At 40.6% G+C, this 21,063-nt stretch overlaps 6 protein-coding genes across 6 annotated transcripts; 3 read left to right on the forward strand and 3 right to left on the reverse strand.

Moving 5' to 3' along the window:
- Positions 1-693: 693 nt before the first annotated feature.
- On the forward strand, positions 694-1,754 carry EAF01_011015 (uncharacterized protein; the record flags this gene model as incomplete). Its single annotated transcript, XM_038919272.1, has 4 exons — positions 694-724; positions 774-811; positions 857-1,673; positions 1,735-1,754. The coding sequence occupies 4 exons, from the start codon at positions 694-696 to the stop codon at positions 1,752-1,754; spliced, it is 906 nt and encodes a 301-aa protein (XP_038765143.1).
- Positions 1,755-2,806: 1,052 nt separating this feature from the next.
- Positions 2,807-4,671, reverse strand: EAF01_011016 (uncharacterized protein). The gene is made up of 3 exons (XM_038919273.1): positions 3,894-4,671; positions 3,381-3,836; positions 2,807-3,274 (listed from the first exon to the last, which is right to left on the reverse strand). Exons 1-3 carry the CDS (start codon positions 4,184-4,186, stop codon positions 3,184-3,186), a joined length of 840 nt encoding a protein of 279 aa, XP_038765144.1. The 5' UTR covers positions 4,187-4,671; the 3' UTR covers positions 2,807-3,183.
- A 559-nt stretch (positions 4,672-5,230) lies between these two features.
- On the reverse strand, positions 5,231-5,967 carry EAF01_011017 (uncharacterized protein; the record flags this gene model as incomplete). The annotated part of the gene is made up of 3 exons (XM_038919274.1): positions 5,231-5,330; positions 5,432-5,654; positions 5,742-5,967. 3 exons carry the CDS (start codon positions 5,965-5,967, stop codon positions 5,231-5,233), a joined length of 549 nt encoding a protein of 182 aa, XP_038765145.1.
- Positions 5,968-12,184: 6,217 nt separating this feature from the next.
- Positions 12,185-13,188, forward strand: EAF01_011018 (uncharacterized protein). The gene is made up of 2 exons (XM_038919275.1): positions 12,185-12,850; positions 12,917-13,188. Exons 1-2 carry the CDS (start codon positions 12,676-12,678, stop codon positions 13,033-13,035), a joined length of 294 nt encoding a protein of 97 aa, XP_038765146.1. The 5' UTR covers positions 12,185-12,675; the 3' UTR covers positions 13,036-13,188.
- A 1,479-nt stretch (positions 13,189-14,667) lies between these two features.
- EAF01_011019 (uncharacterized protein) lies at positions 14,668-15,486 on the reverse strand (the record flags this gene model as incomplete). The annotated part of the gene is made up of 1 exon (XM_038919276.1): positions 14,668-15,486. The coding sequence occupies one exon, from the start codon at positions 15,484-15,486 to the stop codon at positions 14,668-14,670; it is 819 nt and encodes a 272-aa protein (XP_038765147.1).
- Positions 15,487-18,436: 2,950 nt separating this feature from the next.
- Positions 18,437-19,468, forward strand: EAF01_011020 (uncharacterized protein; the record flags this gene model as incomplete). Its single annotated transcript, XM_038919277.1, has 6 exons — positions 18,437-18,472; positions 18,537-18,638; positions 18,692-18,847; positions 18,917-19,204; positions 19,264-19,391; positions 19,444-19,468. 6 exons carry the CDS (start codon positions 18,437-18,439, stop codon positions 19,466-19,468), a joined length of 735 nt encoding a protein of 244 aa, XP_038765148.1.
- Between the last annotated feature and the right edge of the window lie 1,595 nt (positions 19,469-21,063).

The following is a 21,063-nucleotide window of genomic DNA, read 5'->3' on the forward strand; positions in this document are numbered from 1 at the left end:
ACAAGTGTCGTGTCAAGATTCCCTAGCTCATCGATCTATAATATCATTCCCTCCCGCTAAGATCTTGACATATACCCCCATCAAGCTTTCTTCAGACAAATGGCCAATTACTGGCCAACTAGGCGCTTTCATTTAAAGTTAGCATCATATATCAAGACGGAATCATTATTATTTCAGCCGAATATATGTTCACATGGCAGAAAATAAATGAAATTATATTGGAGTAACTGACTTCTTACCCAATATTATGCCCTTTGCATGGAGATATTCTGCTGATTCTCGACTACTGGGTATTGTCATTGGCACGGTCAAGAAATCCAGAGTTGACGATGTTGTTCTTATTGCAGAAAGTCGTTTGATGTCTACATTTCTATGGTTGGAAACCTAGACCGCCAAGGAATTCCCTGAGAATTTTGGGGGAATAATTTGGTAACTTGGTGACCACCATGTTAACTGTCACGTCTTATCCGGGGACTTCGGGCAGTGGTGAAAGCTACATTCACAAAACCACGTGGCTAGAACTCCCTTTTAATGCATATATATCAAGTATCTACTTTTCTCATTCTGCAGAAACTTGTGTCCAGAATCAGTCTACACACGGTAAATTTTCAATAAATCAATCCAATCATGAAGTTCCAACTTCTCATACCCTTTTCATTTCTTCTATCGTATGTCTCTGCACATACGATATTCATGAGATTGCAATCAGGCGACACACTTTACAGTTTGTCTCTCATCTTCTCTTTAACAAATACCTCACTCACAGCAAATAGATACCAGCTATGCCATCCGAACCCCAACATACGACGGAGTAAGTCTCCATTCCACATCAAACAATCATTCCTAACATCTCAAGCCCATAAACGACGTAACAACCGAATATGTCGCCTGTAACGGTGGACCCAACCCCACCACCCCCTCCTCAAACATCATAAATGTCGTTGCCGGCAGCACCGTAAACGCCATCTGGCGCCACACACTCGACAGCACACCCGCAAACGACGCAACGTATGTCCTCGACCCATCTCACCTTGGCCCCGTCATGGCCTACATGAAAAAAGTCTCCGACGCAACCACCGACGTGGGCTACGGCTCCGGCTGGTTCAAAATCTCCGAGCAAGGTCTCAACGTCGCCACCCAAAAATGGGCAACCACAGATCTCATCAACAACGCAGGCGTACAACCTATCACTATCCCAAGTTGCATAGCCAACGGCCAATATCTACTCCGCGCAGAATTGATCGCGCTTCACTCTGCAGGAGGAAGCCTAGGCGCACAATTGTACATGGAATGCGCACAAATCAACGTCTCTGGCGGAACCGGAACCGCATCTCCAAGCACCGTTTCCTTCCCCGGTGCATATGGACAGAGTGATCCCGGAATCCTGATTAATATCTATCAAACACTTACCACGTACACGATTCCGGGACCGACGCCATTTGTCTGTGGTGCTGCGCAGAGTACTGCGAAGAGTTCGTCTACCTCTACTTCTGTTGCAACTTCGACTGCGAAATTGACGCTGAGTACGAGCACGGTTTCGAAGACGAGTAGTAGTGCGGTGGCGGCGGGGACGGGAATCGCGGCCATTTATGCGCAGTGTGGGGGGCAGGGGTGGACGGGTGCGACGGCATGTGCGAGTGGGAGTAAGTGTGTTGTTAGTAGTGGCTTTTATAGTGAGTTTTTCTTTTCTTTTTGTGGTGGGGATTGGGGATGAGATGGCTAATTATTTGTTAGGTCAATGTTTGCCTTCGTGATGAAGAATGGGGGAGGTGTTGGTTGGATGTGATTGCGAGGGAGATATTGTTTTATTGAGGGATGGTAGGAAGGAGATGGATTTGGTAGTTTGTGAGAGAAGAATAGAAATCGAACCTATCATTTACACTATACTTGTCCTTTCTATTGACACTCTACTCCCCCTACATCTAAGATACAGTGATCACGACATTGCCACATAACTCTACCACCTAATCTCCTCACTTTCTCACCATTTCACACCCTAATCACAAAGCCCATCACCCACCACTCATACCCCATAATTCCATACAAAATTCCCACCCCAGCATCCCCATCCTCCGGCAAGAATACCCCGCATTCCGGTACTTCTTCATCATGTGCAGCACCCCATACTCTTGGCATTCTTGGCATGCCCATTAATGCTTACTCTAATTTGGAGTATCGGGCTGGCAGTCCGTGGGGATGCAACTTACTATTCTGTTCGCTTTGATGTCTTTGGATTGTGTGGTTATGTTAGTTTTTGGTTCTCAACTAAATCAAGAGTATTGTTATTATTGTGGTGCGACTGATTTAAGGATTTGTTCGTGAGGTTGTGTTTGTGGCCTACTTTGTATTTATTAGGGAATTGTGGTAGATGGTTCTACTTCTTTCCTTCTCTCCTTCTTATCTTCTGGGTAATACCGTTTGCCAACATTGCTTTCTTGAGTATTCAATCAGAATTGGGCTGTATGAAATGGAAGGAGAAGGAAAGGCACGGGGTAGAGAAAGGGATACATACGCAGGATATGGAGGAGTTATGGAGGAAACCCACCGAAAGCATTTCTCTCTCAACTTCATGGACGGTGAGAAGGAATCCGGCCATCGTAGTTTGTTGTTTGTCTATTTGTTAGGATTCTTATTGTTGTCACTGATCCTCCTACTCTTCTCTTTTTCTTGCAAAAGCAAAAGTGCTGGCCAATATGATCGTCTAAAAATATGTATAGTATATTATGTACAAGAAATAAGTTACTCATCTTATCTTTCTTCCTTTATCCTTTCTTTTTGTTTCACTTGCCCAACCTAGTCGAATCGTCTAAACTAAGCACACACTTATCTCGCACTCATCATCATCTCCTTCATCAGCCGAAGTTGGGGCAGCAACAGCAGCACTGGAAACAGAGGTCTCAAGACCAGCAACCGAGCTAGCAGCTATACTGGTAGATATTGCTACAGAGGTAGAAGCGATGGTAGATCCCTGAACAACTGGCGCTGAAGGAGTAGCTACATGTTGAGATTTTGAGCTTGATTTTGCTGATGTAGATACAGCCGCAATGAAGGACGTGCTGGTTGGTGCTTGTGCAAATGAAGCGGAGGTAGTAATAGCAACGGCCGGTGAGCTAGTGGATGGAACAATTGCCGCGGAAGTAGAAGCGATTTGGCTTGCACTTGGAGATGCTGAAGAAACAGCTGCTACTTTAGCGCTGCAGAGGTGGCTATACCAAGATCAATTTGGAGACCAAGGGTTGCATTCATAATTGCGTTTCCGTAGAAGAATTCGGTACTTTCTTTTTGTCAGTATGATATCATTCATCCCCAATGCAAATCCAACAAAATAGCTGTGAAATAGTTATCCAAGAAAGCAAAAAAAAAAAGAAGGGAAAACTCACCCAGCATTTCCAACATTAACGTACGTACTCTCAGTAAAGAGACCTTGTCCCACAAGCGCAACCAACCACTCTCTCAAATCGCCCTCAAAGGTTCCCTCAAACTGAGTTTTAGGCAACATACTGCTAACCGTAATACCAGTATCATCATTAACACCCTGATACAAATCCCAGCTTGTACCAAATAGATTGTCAATGGTAGCTACGCTTCCACCAGCCCACCCAATAGGTAATTGTCCGCCTTCGTACTGGAGCCAGAGCATGAGTTCCTGGGAGGAGCTCGATGTAGAGTCACCTTTAACATCGTTGGTCATGAAATCGTAGCACACGTTTCCTTTGAAGGCGGTTGTGTTCAAGCGTGTCCAGGTGTAGGTTGTAGGAATAGAAGCGATGCCTGTGAGAGGGGTTTCCAAGTTTTGCGTCAGGCCTACGAAAGAATATCCTTTGGGAACGTTGTTTCTGGACTTTGACATTAATTTGAAATTCATAATTTGAGATATTGTTTCAATTACATACGTGCTTTCAACATAAGTAATATCCGTCTGACTGTTCCACTTCACTTCGGCAGTCCCATCACTACCTGTAATCATACTATCATAATATGTACACTGACTTCCCACGATCTGATTTGCATTATACAACATGTTATACACAATCCATGGCGAATTGTTCAAAATGAGATAATCATAGTCGCCGCAAAGATCGGTTGATGGTTGAGTGGCTCGGGTACTGAAATGAGGACGAGCCAGAACGCTGGCGGTAGATGTGAGAGCTACCAGAGCTGCGGCGTTGCGAATTTGGACGATCATTTTGCGATGGTGAATTTGATGGCCTAAATGGGTAGGGAAGAGATCGGAGAATGGAAATAAAAGAGCGTGGATAGTAAGTGAGTGGATTTGAACTTTCAAAGTTCGATCAAAAGAATGTCAGGAAAAAGAACTTCCAGAGCGAGTGAGCAAAAGGAGTGAACGACAAATTAAAGAATTCCGAGGTCTTCAAGAAAAGAGAAAAGAAGCTCTTGTCCACTCACTCAAGAGCCAAGTACCGTTCAAATCTCCTTATACTACACTTCCTTGTAGTTAACCCTACCTCGAATCACCAGCAATCCCTCACGGTCAAGATCCATACATGCAAGCCTTACCTACCCACCGACGAGATCTTCAGAATGGCCTGTCGACACCAACAATTTAAAGACCAGACCATTCGATAAGATCATACCATAGATGTAAAGCATCGCTTATCCCTTCTTTTCATCTGACTCTCCAATAACGAAGTGCAGCTTTCTTATGGTTAAGAGATTAAACCATTCTACGTATATCAAAACAGTATATGTGAAACACACCAGCCGAATTTAAATAAATGAAGCATCATAATCACGTGCATGGACGAAATCTCCCGCGGACTCCACTTTGCTCCGCCTTGAGTTATCCTATATTGATGTTTAATTGGCGATCAGGAGATCCCGCCCATTGTTCCACTCTCAATGTGCCGACTCGCGGCAGATGAAAAATCCGAACACCAAACCCGTAAAAATGAGGAGAATTTTAGAAATGAGTGTTTCTTAAGCATCAACTATAAAGTCATTAAAAATTATTCCGAATCCTATGTGCAACTATACTAGCATACAAAAGAGGATGTAATAAGAATACGCCAGACTAAGCACGTGCGTGCTTCTAACAATCTTGACAGTCATTTCGCAACTCTAATTCAATCACACCCCTAATTATATAATCTAATCCCTCTCTAAATCCAACCTTCTTCTCCTCTATAAAATGTCATTCCTCATAACCAACCGCCCAAAACGCAATTTGTATTCTCATCTAATACTCGATCTAGCACGATTTTGTATTCTTTCATGTCCACTTCTGATTATCATCTAATCCAGGACAGTTCTCGGATGTCATCTCGGTAAGACCGGTATATGGTTTTGGATCTGTCCAGATGGTATCGTACCTACATGAAATTAGTTATGATTCCCGTGGAAAAAAAATAGTCTCATCCCTCCCTCAACCAAATGATCTGACTCAGGAAAAAAAGAAAAGAGAGAAACTCACGCATGTTTCTTCCATTTGGGGGCATTCTCATCACCCAAAGCCTTAACAATATCGGTCAGCGCACCGTGTTGCCAGCTGATCAATATGTTTCCTTCCCCTTCATATTGATTTACAACATTAGCTACACAATCTGCATCATCTCTGTCGCATGAAATATCAACTGTGATATCAAGATCTGTGGCTAGGGGTTGCACTGTATCTCGTGGACGCGTGCGTTCTCCATCTGATATACACGGGTTAGATATCTGATAGTTTCCAAGGAAGCAAATATATCATAACGGAGAAAGTGAGAGGAAAAGGGAAAACCTACTTTTCTTAGGTCTCATAGCCATGATATACTTAATATCATAAACACTATCATTGCCAAAGACAGTGCGAAGACATTGTGCTCTCTCGAGACCTAGAGCACTGAGACCATTGCTGCCATCTGAAGGTTTTTCTCCATGGCGAATTAGGTAGACTGTTTGGGAAGAGACAGAGAGGGGGAGAGCGAGGAAGGTCAGAAAAGCGGTGATAGAAAGCTGAGAATGATACATTGTTGAGTGGATTAGGGTCTGAGTCTTCAGTAAAGGACTTGTTAGAATGTCAAGTATGGGTTGTAGAAAGGAGGAGAAATGGGGGGAATAAGTATTAGTGAATATATATACCTTCTTTTTATTCTGCCCTGTACATCAGATGCACATCAAAAGCATATGAAACTCTCTTAATAAAGTTTAGTATATTGATGTACTAGTGTAACTTATATCTGAGGTGATGATTAACTAAGCTTCGCGTGTCGCTGTCAAGTGATGATCGCCAAGCAATGAGGTTACACAATAGTGAAACATACGTCAACAAAAACACGAGAACATCAGGAAGCTTGAATCGAAGAATTCAACGATCAACATTTGAACAAAATGACGTTCTGATTTGCGCTAGATAGGTAGATTTATACTTGAATGAGCAAAAAAAAAAAAAAGGTACCTAGTCCCAAATAGAAATCACGGGATAGAGTATCTGCCGTGGATACGGTAGTACCACGTGAATTTAACCCTCTAGTTCACCTCATCCATTCAAAAAATTCTACATTCAGTAATACATATTCATACTCTCCGCAAGCCCTCCATTATTCTCTCGCCAGGCGGAAAATCATGCGCCCTTCCACCTTCTCCCGAAACCGCAAAACTCAATACGAAAACCATGACTTGTGTACTTCCATCCAACGCAGGGTTAAGCAAATATTTCCACTTGACAAAATCACTTGCGCGAGATTTACGTAGAAAATACTGTGCGAAAAACCAAGAATGAAATAGGAAGTGATGGTCGAATTCAGGCCGACAAAATGCAAACCATATATCACAGAATGATAGAAAGGTTTATGTAATTGAAAAACTCAAGCCGAGTTCTCTCGTAGAAGATCCACAAAGGAATTGGTACTTTGAATCCGAGGAAGTAAGTGATTTTTGTCCGTTGGTAGCGAGCCCCGATAGAAACATATCGCCTGCGATGGACCGTGGACCATATCAGAATTTGCAAGAACTTCTCTCTTGTGTTCTTCCTTCGATCTCTTATTCTCTCAAGATGACCGGAAAGACGGTTGGAGAACTTTCTCAAAGTTGTTGGACGAGAGTAATACCATCCTGCTTTGACATCATAGTAATCCCAAAGAAATGTATGTACTACTATTGTAGTCTAGCTCATATTGGTTGTGATCAGATGCGTGATATATGTTCCAGCCAGGTACGGGATGCTATCACCAGTCAAACCAGCTTGACTGATATTATTCTTTGCATCCAGCATCAAAGAGAGACTATACTGAGGATGAGCTATAGAGTTGGAACTATTGTCCAAGAGGTATTGTGCAAGGAAGGGAAAACTTTGTGATTGCCACACGTTCCCATAATCTGCAGCAATGAGAAGAACAACGCAAAGACGATATCCGATCAAAGTATTAGTAAGGGTGTGTAGAAGAACCCGTAGTGGTGACTTCAAGGAAGCAATACATTGCCAATCAAGGCTGAGAAATAAGAACCCAAGACCTTCATTTTCCGGTGAGCCACAAAATAGGTTTGTGAAGAGAAGGTAATTTTGCTTCAAAGCTTGTATTATGCAACCAACATAAATAGTTATATGATTGACAAATGATCACAGCTAATAGCCAATGACGTTGAGAAAATCGAAGTGGCCCAGGACATCTGAGGAAAATGAAGGATAGATAACCCTCTACTCCAGGATGGTACTAAAATTACTCATAAACAAATATCCCGATATTATAAGTGATTTGCTGATATAGCCAACTAGCCAAGTCTTTGGAGTGATATTTCACGAGCCTTAACAAACACATGGTCTGAGACAACAATAGTGATAATAGTCCAATCCAAATCCTATCTGAGCGACGAATAGAACCATGCTGATGGTAACCTCGGATTGAGATAATCACATCAAGAGAAATGCTCCTGTCTTGTACGATGCAACCTATGTCGCACCAGGACTGAAGCCCAGCCGCCAATCTACCCCGTTGATCTTGCCTCTACATACTCTTCAGCCCTCATACCGATGAATATGAAAGTTGATGACAAGGCCATGGAATAGGTTGTAGAATGCAGGGTAGAATCGATACTTGCGCATACCAGACCGGAGATGTCCTGCATTCACAGGTCTGCACACAGAGTAACCAGATTTGCCATAACTCCACGACAGAGGGTACGAATGACTGGCAAGGTCTGTAGAATATATGTTGCCCACAGAACGGATGCATTGCTCATACTTGAATAGTGAATCGACCGATTGACTATTGGATGCGAAATTATGGGGATGTTTGAAAGATGGGACAGTGATGCTCGAAGAATGAGAGTTAGAGATCAATGAATGGCAAATATTCTGAAGGCATACGGAATGGCCAACCTGTCGATCCACATAGTTAGGATCGCAAATTCTTGATCAATATAGAAACATATTCCATTCTTGTTACATTAAATCCGCGATCGATCCTATGTTGGCAGGACAGAAGCGGAGATGTGCACAAGTTCTGGCTATTAAATCTTGTGGAAGAGATGTCGTTGTAAGCCTTTAGGCTTGGCAAGGCTGAAGAAAAATAAGCGTAGGCCTGTGGTGGCACCATGTTCCACTCTGCAAACATAAACAATCCACAAACTCGTAACTATGACCCATTCCTTCCATTGAACGATGTACATCTTGAACTCGTGCTATGTATTTCCAACGGTTGTGTTGAGCTGAAGACCAAATGGAGAGTTTTTTGGATTATTCTCTGAAAGTTATCTCGGGCGACCAGATGAGATTCACATATCTGATGTTCAGCGACCGCGGGCCTGGAAGGTCAACTTCAGTGTCCAAATAGCCAATTCCGCTTCGAAATCAAACGCCAGACCTCCAAATCTACAGTTACGGAAGAGCATTCGTTACACGGCACACTTGCACTTCAAGGGGAGCGATATTTGCTAAAGGCCGTTCTAAATGATAGCCCGCGTTTCACGACTACACGGCTAACACTCAATGCGACATGGGATGAGCCATAATGAAGTCGAACATTATCCTACCTAACTTCACGGATTAGCACCATTATCTATAACTCAGAAAGAAACCTATAGAAAGTTACATTGGGGCTATTATAAAGACTCGGAATCTCTCAAAGATGTCCTGACGCCACAAAACTCATTTCTCTATACACTCGCCTTCGAGGGAATAGTTTTGGACGATCGCTGGTTCATTCACTTTCGCCTTCTTATCTTTGCCAAAGGTAATGGATATATCCTGCTGCCGTATGTAATTATAGGCTGCAAAGCACAACTTTCCGAGTTCTTCATATTAGGATGTTACATACTCTTGATCACGAGAGAAACAAAGAGGATGCTCCCATAGACCTCTCAAGAATCCTCTGCAGTCAGGAAGCGTATGCTTTAGAGTGGGAAAGTTCTTTCTTTTATCTCTCCAGTACTCGTTTCCGGAAAGGTGTTTCCGGCGACTAACCTACAACCGTTCTACTCATGCTGTTCTTATTGCTAGTAGGACCTTGTACTTATTGATATCTGTGAGGTAATGGAAAGGCAATGCCAAGCGAACTCATTCAAGTTAAGTTGCTTTCATAGAGCTGATTTTAGAGAGTCTATCGTTTATTCTCAGAAGTATAACATCAGATGAGCGATCAGGTCAACGAAATATTCTCCCGCAATCTGAGGAGTTCTGTGGTTCTACTCTAATGGTACCAATTGCCGGCTCAATTTGAAATCGCTATTTCTGCCCCTAGGCGGTATCTGAGCTTTCTGTTGGTCGAGAATCCGTGGTCTCACTTCACCGGTATTTATTGGATTGGGGATTGACTGAAGCCCGAGTTACATGCTTCCGACCAGTGATCTTTTGAAGCCCCTCAACACTATTCATCCTTTCTGGCTTGGCACTTACCTACACCCCTTGCTCGGCCTCTCACAACAATATTGGAATACTAAAGTACTGATGGAATCTAGATTCTTAAACCATTGGGACAGATGCTAGTTATGGCGTGTCGTGTATTGAAGCTGCGCCTGTTCCCAGGTATGTTGGTATATTAACTTGTAGGAACACAATACCCGCCATCTATGAACCTCCGAGATGCTGGTAAATCAACATGGTAACGTGGTTTAACACTGAGTGCACCATATCACCAAATACACCACTTTTACCTCAATTTACACTTTTTAATTTATATTTTTCAATAATAATTGAATTAAGTAATTGAAATTATTAAGAATCTAATAATTTAGGATCTATTATATTATTTTGATAAGTTCTTGAATTATAATCTGATTTTCCATATTTATTATAGTATCTATTAAAAAATACTTCCCCATTAGGATTACTCTTGTTTTGATGCTTGTCATATTGAATCTGAATATCAACCTTTTACTAAGATAATATATTAAGAGCCTTTTGTTTAATAAGCATTCCTCTTTAACATAATTAAGTTTTTTTTGTGTGTCGATGCTTGTTTAATGTCTTATTTGCTTTCCAAAATATATAAATCTCTACATTCAAAAGTATATTCTTATAAACTAATCTCTTTATATCTTTAATTAGAGCTAATACAGTTTCGAATATAAATATAGGGGAGCTTGATTGATAACAGGTTATTCAAGATTTAACTAATATTAATTAAAAAAGAGCTTCTATAGGATTCTAAGGTATTTAAGAGATTCAAAGATCTAAATCAAAAGGAAAGAGAATAAATATATGAATTCAAATATTCAATTTAGAAAATATTACTTCAGAATTAAATAGAATTAATCCTACTCCTTGAAATTCAGTTTTTATATTCTGATTCATAATTAATCATTAATATATAGTTTTAAAAACTATAAAGAATTCAATCTTTAAGATATAATAAATATATACTTTTATAAACCTTTCAATTTGAGTATTATATTCTCATTTTAAGATATTAAAATATTTAATATTAAGAGGTTGAATTAAATGACTTAAATGTAATAGTAAATATATACATTTAATATTATTCTCCTTGTAATAGTTCTGGAATAGTATTGATTCGTAATTCTTATGTTTATTCAGTACTAGCATTCTATCTTTGCCCTTAGTTCGATTTCTTATATGTTTATTGAAGTATTTCAGTTATTCTAATTCTGTCTTATTGTTCATCCATTCATTAAATGTAGGTTTAATAGTCTAATCCACAGGAAAATCGGTTTCGATATATTAATTAGAAAGATGTATTTATTCTTAAATTATTAAAAATGAAGGTATAGTATTCCCCTTATTATTGTTATATATGATTGCTGTTGTTCATTTTTGATTGTCTAATTATATTGTTTTTCTTTTGTCATTTTGTTTAGTATTAGTTATAATCATTCCGGGGCATATTATGCCCATTATAAAGCCGGTTTTGTCAAAGTTGTAGAAATTTTAATCAAGAATACCATATTTCGCTCATATATTCGAAATTATACAAAACCAGTCTTCAATAAGCTTAGAATCTTTGCAAAAAGCTTTTTAGAAATCATAAATATAATTAAAATGTATTTTTAATTTCATATAATATTTTACGAATTAATAAGCCTAAAGCTTTCCAATCTCTTTTACTCCTTGTAATTGAAAAATATAATTCATTATATCTTCTACACTATTTAATTTAAATAAGAATTCTTTATTATTTATATCAATTATATATTGAATAAGTACCTCCTCTTCTAAATCAATCATTTTATAACTATTTACTTGAATTTCCATATAAAGAAGTAAATTATTCATTTTACAAAGAAATATTATATGTATTATATTATATAGTTTAATAGCTTTTTAAATATTAAGTTTCTTATTTTTTTGAATAGTTTTGATAGTTAAAAGTATTTGAGCTTCTTTTCTATTTGATTACATAATAAATAATTGATAAATCGCATATTGAAGTTGAAGAATACAAATTGAGGTAAAAGTGGTGTATTCGGTGATATAGTGCACTCAGTGTTAAACCACATTATCTCTATTTATATCATCGCGTATATTTTATGGAGCCAAATGAATGGCGCATGCTTCTTCATGGAGGGTCATTCTGTAAGCTTCTTCAAGTTCAGGGGCAATACTTTAAAGTAGTGTTATCAGCCGCATTAACTTAACTGTTAGTAGCTTGGACCCTCAAGGCTGGGCACCTATGCTTATTTGAATCCTTGCCAATCAACCTCGGATAAATAGCCGATCTTGTGGGGTGGATAATTTATATTCCCGTTCAACGATCTAGCAAGCTTTGTTAGTTCCTGAAGATCCTCCAAACTGCGACTTATCAACGTGTCTATCTCCGTACCATATCAAACTTACCAAATCACAAATCATACTCTCACCATTATGGAACAAGGTCTGCATATCTGATTGCATGGACTGTGAAAGTGGATAGAGTATTGGGAATTTCTCCTGATTCTTCCGTCTTGGCCTAGGAAACAAGAGATAACCTTAATTCATACCGATTAACCTTAATCGAGAAGAGTTTAGTATGTTTTGGATTCGATGACTTGATGCAGGAAATTGAGGTTTCCTTAGGTATAGTATCGATTTCAGAGACAGGAGACCTCTAAGATCAATTGGAATCATGTAAGTGACTTATCGATGGTCCTCGTTGACAATGGCAAAAACCTATAAGTATGTATCCTATTCCTGCCCATCATCCATCATCTCATCTTCTCTACATTCATTACATTCATTACATTCCTTTACCAATATCCTACGTTCTTTACAAACTAACCCAATAAATTCAAACAAAAACCGTCAAAATGCAATTCACAACCACCACACTCATTGCCATCCTCAGCGCTATCGCAGCTGCATCTCCTATCGAACCCCGTCAAAATTCGACGATGCAAGAACACCTCTGCACTTCCGCTATTGACACAGCCTTGTGCTGTCAAACCACTATTGCCGGTGTCATTAACCAGACCTGCACAACTCGTATGTTTTATCTTAACCTTAACCCTACACCAAACTTATGCATACAAGCGCTAACTAAATTCAAAGCTGGCATTACTCCTCGCAACAAACAAGAATTCCGAGCATACTGCGCTGCTCAAGGTCAAGACTCATCATGTTGTAAAACTCCTCTCATAGGCGATGGAGTTATCTGCACCCCTCCTTAGATGGGAGGTTGATTGCGATGGAGGTCCGAGTATGTGGACATTTGGACGGGCGTTGGAGATGATACGAAAAGTTTTGTTGAGGGGTACGGTTTGGTGTACTGTATGATTATCGAGGACGGACGTATATTTTCTCTGATTTTTGATGCCATTTTGAAGGATGGAGGGAATCTTATTATATTGTAATTTATCTTTGGACTATTTTATCACTTATCGTATAGATAAAATATTTCTTACATATTTCCTGACAACAAAATGACTTTATATGAGAATCCAGTAATTCTGCTTCTTGTTCTCTAGATTTGAGAGAAGTGATGTCTTGAACGAAATATCTAGGAAAGCTCAAGGAAACTTAAAATGATCTTTATCCAGGTCCAAAGACATCGATTTCGTCTTAATTATTTTCCTGCTATTGTAAACTGGATGAAACTGATTTGCATAAATGTTAATGGACAGTTATACATAAATCATAAATAACTATAGCAGGCGGTGGATGAGTCGGAAGTAGTGATAGATATTATTTACAATGTGTATAGGGTCTCGACCCTTGACCCGTGATAGGTTGAAGATTCTAGAATGAATAATAATAGTACATCAAGGTGATTACCACATCAATCCGAGTCATCGACGGCGACTATGATATTTCTAACGAGAAGTGCAAACCCTCGAATGAGAGACATTGCAATTTTTGCCGCCACCAAGAAAAGCGAAACTACGCTTGAAGACCGATGCAACTCCTGATTTTTGAGGGAGAATGTGGCTGATTAGTGGTAAAACATCGCTCAATTCCTGATTTAAGACAAGACTCGGTGTTTAGTATCTAATAAGCTCACTTTATAACCTCGGTAGAAGATATCGGGGTTGGTAGATAATGATCATGAAGCTTTCGACGATTGCTACTAAATTGGTATAATATGAATAATTAGAAGTTCAGCGAGAATGAAATAGCTTACTTATGGTCGATGTATTTGAGAGTGTTGTTGTAACATTATGAGCAAATAAAAGCACTATAGCGTAGAAGCTTATCAGCCAGCATAGACTATCACGTCTTATCAAAAATGATATCGGAGAAGCTCATGAAGCTAAAGTCAATTGTGACTATGAGAGACCTTGCACTAAAAGGTTTTATTCAATTGTGATGTCATTGTGATGGACTGGGAATAAATCGAAGAATTATCTAGCGAAGTGCGGGAAGGCTGGCTTGGACAGACTTTTGATACTTAGAAAGCATGGATGAACTGAAAGCACAACATATAATGGAACTTTTGAACTAATGGAGGGAAAGAAATCAAATCATAGAAAGGAAGAAGTGACATCTAGGAATGTGAATTGAGATCCTCAGAACATATTGCAGGATTTTTCTTATTACATTTTTAAGTCACATGGAGCTAGCTATCAGATATCTCCATATAATTCCAAGTGACTCTATGTGATGCCATCGATTGCTAGCAACTTTACGGTCAACGAGTGTTTGCATTGTAAAAATTTGATTAAGTATTTGAGCTGTAAAGGAGCGCATTATCTATAAAACCGTATCCAGCAGTATTCTAATCCCTGAGCTCAATATGAATCGTCCGAATTGTGTTGACTCATACTAGTCATCGTCTCTTATCCTCCACATTTAAACCATCGAATCTAACCAGAGCCATGCCCTGCTGGAAGAAGAGCAAGAAGGCCTGCGGCACTTTCAGCCCTCTTGACCTCCTCTTCAGATGGCTCTCGTTTGTCGGAACCATGACCAGCAGGAAGTAATGCGAGAAGAGAAGCTGCGTTATCTCTCTTATCAGAGCCATGGCCTGCTGGAAGGAGAGCAAGAAGGCCAGCGGCAGTTTCGGCTCTCTTGTCGGAGCCGTGTCCTGCTGGAAGGAGAGCTAAAAGACTAGCGGCATTCTCAGCCCTCTTAACCTCCTCTTCAGATGGTTCACGCTTCTCATGGCCAGCTGGAAGAAGAGCGAGAAGGCCTGCTGCACTATCAGCTCTCTTGTCGGCACCATGACCTGCTGGAAGGAGAGCAAGAAGGCCAGCTGCACTGTCAGCTCTCTTGCCAGAACCGTGTCCTGCTGGAAGGAGAGCAAGAAGGCCAGCTGCACTGTCAGCTCTCTTGCCAGAACCGTGTCCTGCTGGAAGGAGAGCAAGAAGACCAGCGGCGGAATCGGCTCTTTTGGATTCCTCTTCTGGCTCACGTTTCGAGGAACCATGGCCTGCTGGGAGAAGGGCAAGCAGTGAGGCGGCATCGTTTGCCCGCGCTTCTACATCTCTTTCAACTGCAGAGGCAGCGAGGGAAGCAAATTCGGCTTGGCCACGCGCTGTTAGCTGGTCGAATTCTGCACCAGCGGAAACAATTGCAGCATGAAGGTCCTCGATGGGCATACCCCTCTCAACCACGGATGAGGTAGCAAGGGAGGTAGAGGCGAATGCGACCAGCGCGAAGGAAAGAATGGATTGATTACGCATATTGAATGTAATTTAGGGAGTATGTAGTATGAAGACTGAAATAATGATAAGGTACTAGCAGATGAATAGATAAAAGAATACGAAATTAATTGTATGAGCACGGCTGAGGAAAGAAGGAAAGATTTTGTGCAATCTTCGAGTTTATATACATGGAAAGAACAAACTTGTGTTCCAATCGCAACTTTGCGAATATTCGAAAGCCCTTACACCGGAAGCTCTTCATCCAGACCGATCTGAATTCATGCAAACCTCCATAGATCAAGTACCTTACTGAATGTCGTTTCAACAAACAAGCTTCTAGTGCTTTGACTCCCGTTCGTTCTCCGCCCTTACTCTCCCTCGGCGATGTCAGTGCGCATGGCATCATTGTCGTCAAAACGGAACGCGTTTGAAACGACCTGGAGAAGCCTAATGCAATATTTCCGATCAAATAATGTATCAAAATATCAACTTTCATTGGATCGCAACATTCCCGCCGACTTTTCCGACGAATTTGAAGCTTAGCCAAAACATTCGTTAGTTTATGGCGATCAACTCTAATCGTTCAAATGTTCAAATATAGCATATTGAGGCCATATATTTCCTTTTCAGCTACTGTGATGATCGACAGTATACGTGTCCATCATTCTAGAACTATCAACTAGACAAATCTGGCAGCGCCCCGGCGCATACCAGACATAGTGTTATATCTTGTGGCGTTTTCTTGGATTCCACAATGAAGCTTTCCTTTTGGCAAGCCTGTGCGGCGTTAGAAGACGACACGAGGTTAATGCATTAAAAAACGCGATTAGGTAGCTGGGTAAAGACGAGGTACAAATCGAGAGAAATAATGTCTCGATATCAGACAATTTGCTATACACAGTAAAAAGTATGAATGATCGTATACACGTCGATCATATTAAAGGGGGAAAACGCGTGGTTAAAAGGCGGCATAGCGTGGCAGAATAAACACGTGATCATTTCCACATCATACCTTCATACTCTCGACTTCCTTCAAACACCTTTTGGTTTGCCAATTGCAAAAAAGTACAAGTTCGCAGCTTGATTTCAATATCCTAAGCTAGGTACGATGGCCGATTCGATGACAGCGTCTAATATGGGTGTATTCCTGGCATCACAGTACACCTGCTAATAAATCTAATCATGTTGACCTCTCCTTGGAGCTCAAAGCAGAAAAAATTTCCGGCTCTAAATTTAGTTGCATGATTGGGAGAAATATGATAGGAGAAATGAAAGAGTATCGAAAAGCGTTACAGCTATTTAGTGCAGACATCATATCAGTATCAAAACGAAGAACATCATACAGCTTCGAACATATTCATGACTGCGCCATACACTTTATACATCAACTCTCTTGCTTTGACCCACCCATCAGCAGTGATAAAAACCTAAGTAAGTATCAGAACACACGGCCGACCAAGACGATAGCCAAAGATTTTATTGGGAAACTTTCAAAAAAGTATACATTATCGGTCGCCGAAAAGAAGTTCTTGAATCCGCCGCATCTTCCGTAGACAGGTCGAGCTGGTTTCGGCGGAGATGCGTCGATTTTTATCAGACCAGAAGCCTTGGAGAAAGCTGTACTTGACTCCTATTGTGTCTGGTGGTAGGTATGATGTCTGATTTGGGTTCGTCGACCTTGAAAGGGTTTCAACCTCTAGGTGGCTTATCAGAAATATGGGCATTGTCCAAGTTGCCGCCCACCAGTCGGATGTTGAGACGCTTGGGGGCTATTGGTCGTGAGTTGGCTATAAGACTTAAAGCTGTTGAAGGCTCAAAATTTGGGTTTGTTGGTGGTAAATCCACAGTCACTGATTTTTTGGTAGATGTAGCTATGAGATATCAGAGCAAGGGTCTCTTGGTAGCCGTTGAAAAGGATTTCATTATTGAGGTAAGTATTGAAGGAATTTTCAGCGAAGAGAAAACAGGATATCTTCACGCTCAGTTCGATCAACTCAGTGGAGTGTTGAAAGAGAGATCAGGTAACACACTGTCACCAACTCTTCGAAGCTAACCCCCTCAGCGTCCCTTCTACTGCACCATCCAATCTCTCACATCCCAGATCAACTGCGCCAGGAAGCCCCAAAAATTTAGAAAGTCCCGTCATTCTTTCCTATTGGAGTCTTTTTCTCCAAGGCATTGACCAAAATATTCTTTCCCAAACCTAATCGCATACCATTTACCAGCCCTCGGTAAGTGATTGAAAGGTTGAGAGGGGTGAAAGAAAGGGGCAAATTGGCATCCAGAGATTTTGTCGCTCCGCTCCGTCGAAATTTGCGACGACTATACTAAGATTGATACAGAGGTGGATGGCTTCATGACTTTACAATCACAAAATTAACCACATTTACTATCATGGTCGAAAGATGTCTCATATCTCCAATCAAAGCATAATTTGGCAACCTTATATTTGACTATCTTTGGTGTCAAAAAACCAACATAGGTGATTGTGACTAGTAAGCTAAGTAGACACTATTTAGAGTACCAGATGACCATGCACTGACTACTAGCATCTCGATTAGCACTTTGATATGAACCAACCCCAATCGAAACAGAGTTCATCATTCGACTCGCAATGTCTGGTAAAACATCATCTTAAACTTCTACCTCACCTCGCCCACCAAAAGAAATCTTCAATGAGCCAATAGCGAATGCTCAATATCATCAAGCCAATTCTTAAGCTTCCTTAGACCCAGATGGTTTTGGTGGACCGGCGGCGATAGCATCTAGTTTCATCGAAAGCCAGGAGAGAGTTTCATGCGTGCCAATCATTTTGAATCGATTTATGTTTATGACTCATTTGGGAACATCGATTTATTATCAAGATTCAAATGAGCAACACGGAGACTGTATGTCAACATGTTGTTGGCATATATGTTTCGCTACTTTGATAAACGACAATGTTAATTCACTTTCATTGATTGTACAGAGAAATGTTCAAAAGATAATAATGTCTTTCCCATTGAAAGATAAAACAGCTTTGGTGGTATGATTATATGGATCCTTTGTGGCATTATATCTGTGGTGTTTTCTGACTTCCATTCTCTCAGACAGGTCCATCCATGGGAATTGGAGAAGCGACTGCAACACGACTTGGTTACAGTCGACTTGCAAATGACGGAGCTAACCTAGTGTTACTTTCTCGTTGTAAAGTAAGTAACCTTTTGCCGATATCTCGGTAGAGAGAAATTAACAAACTCACCAGGACAAGTTGGACAAGATTAAGGAGCAGATCTTGTCAAAAACTCCTTCCACGAGAATTTCTATTTATGCAATTGATATTCAGAATTACAAATATGTTGATAAAGCGGTTGAGTCTCCTGTGACTGAATTTGGAGCAATCGATATTCTCCTCAATAATGTAGGTGCTGCTCATAAGAGGGCAATCAACTACTAGAAAGGCTGAATTGATTTGTACCCCCATGGCTAGGCCGGCCTAGCATTAGGAGCTCCCACTGCATTCTGGGAACTACCTCTTGAGCTCATTGACCAAATGAACACCACCAATATTTCCGGAACAATGTATACCACGCACTCTGTCCTAAATCGAAGCATGATTCCCAACAGCAAAGGTACCATCCTTAACGTTTCATCAGTAACCGGTCTTGAAAACCCTCAGTTCTCAGCAGAAGCAGTCTATCATGCCAACAAAGCATGTACCAAAGCTTTCAGCAATAGTTTAAGAATAGAAACAGCTAGAACTAATATACGTGTCATGGTAAACGACCTGGAGTTGTGAATACACATTTCCATCTTCAAAGAGTCAAATATGATCAGGATGCCATGGATGAGTTCATATTTGGATATCCGCCACTTGTTGTGGAGGATATTGCGAAGTCTGTTTCTTTTATGCTTGCACAACCTGAGAGTACCACAATTAAAGCTTTAGATTGTGTTCCAACTGTGTATGTTGTTGATAAAAATTATCTTCTTCGACTGCTGACATGGCTTTTGTAGCACAGAGATCTCTTACCAACTTTGATCCCACATGGAATGAACGCAACAACGGATAATTCAGAGACAAGAGCATGGTACTCCAAGGAAACTTTACCCACATAAACAACTCTCCGCGAAAATCTCCTTGCATTTCAATCTTGAGAGAATACATAATCGACATGCGAAAGGCTCATAGCTAGGATAGATAAGCAAACACACAGGATAGAACAACTCGGTTTAGTAATGAAGTTCTCCTTGTCGATCCTACTTTGGAGATGTTTGTGTTTCTTTATGAAGGCTGGTATAACGATAGACTAACTTTCTGATATCCTGGAGCAGCCGACGGCTCTTGAGCCTGTCGGATACTCGAATGAGTATCTAAGGAGCACTTTCAGTGGATTTATTAAGGCTCGATAAGATGAGGCAATGATGCCTACGATCAGGATGTGCTGTTGTTACATGCGGCTTTGAAATCGGTAATAGTGAAAAGTACCGGCAAGCTCTTGGATGGCGACAGTTGATGCAGTGGCAACGCTGAGTGCACGAGAAGAAGCAATCAACAGGAAAACGTCCTTATTTGTACTATGGGACTAGAACGATATTTTTCAAACCACCTTCCTAGTAGCTCATAGGACGACATGAAAACACTATCTCTACATATCATCAGTCAAGACGACAAATACACGGATCTAAGCTCTCATATTCTATTCAGTACATGCTGAAAGCTTGAGTCTCAGAACTGAGTGCCATTGGACGGAGAATCTTTTCAGCTTTTAAAGAATCATTAAGAAATCAGTTTGACCTTTTGACAGATAGATCCTTCCTTTCCTTGGACTCTTTACATAATTCGGATGGGATCTATCCTATCATTCAATAGGGGGAGGAAGAGACGTGGGGCAAAGATTAGATTAGATCTTCTGTCGCCAAGCTGATAATTTAACCTTATACCGGTAATCTGATCTACTGTATACATGGATCAGATTAAAGATCAAAAGTGGAATTTAACCAGGGCGTCCACTCAGGTATGTTAGCGACGAAGACTGCCGCGACTATATCAAGTGGGTGCTAGCTGTTAAGAGTGGGGTTTTGCGAAGGGTCGAAAGTGCCGAATCACATACATGCAGGTATTCACTCAACTGGCCTAGGTAATTTACCTCCCGGCGAATTTATCCACTATCTATGTAGGTATTACTGTACAGATCCGTGTGCTGTAGGTCTGTTGTCGACTTTCTCTATAATGTCTTGGTACGTGCTATAAGAATTTGTGGTTGTTTTGGAACCATGCCACAACTTATTGAACAGCACAAACTCCATTCTACAGCAGTTACCTACGTACTCTTTGTTGATTTTGCATCAATAGCGTTACGGTGGATTATTCGTTTTATGTATTACTTTGTTACTCGGGGTTGTATTTTTTGTATCTTTAAATAGTTTCTTCACGGATATCGGCATATTTGGACTGAAGAAAAGTGGTCGAGTCTGGTGATATGAGTCCTATATTATTAGCTATACCCGCTAAAGGTATCTATCTACATTAGCGTTTTGAAATAGTTGTTTATATATTGGCGAATGCCATTTTGTTATTGTCGTATATGTACATCGACGAGTTAGTTCACCAACTAACCTGATGTCAGTTGTCGA

This window comes from Botrytis porri, assembly GCF_014898465.1.
Source record: "Botrytis porri strain MUCL 3234 chromosome Unknown BPOR_019, whole genome shotgun sequence".
Classification (NCBI taxonomy): domain Eukaryota; kingdom Fungi; phylum Ascomycota; class Leotiomycetes; order Helotiales; family Sclerotiniaceae; genus Botrytis; species Botrytis porri.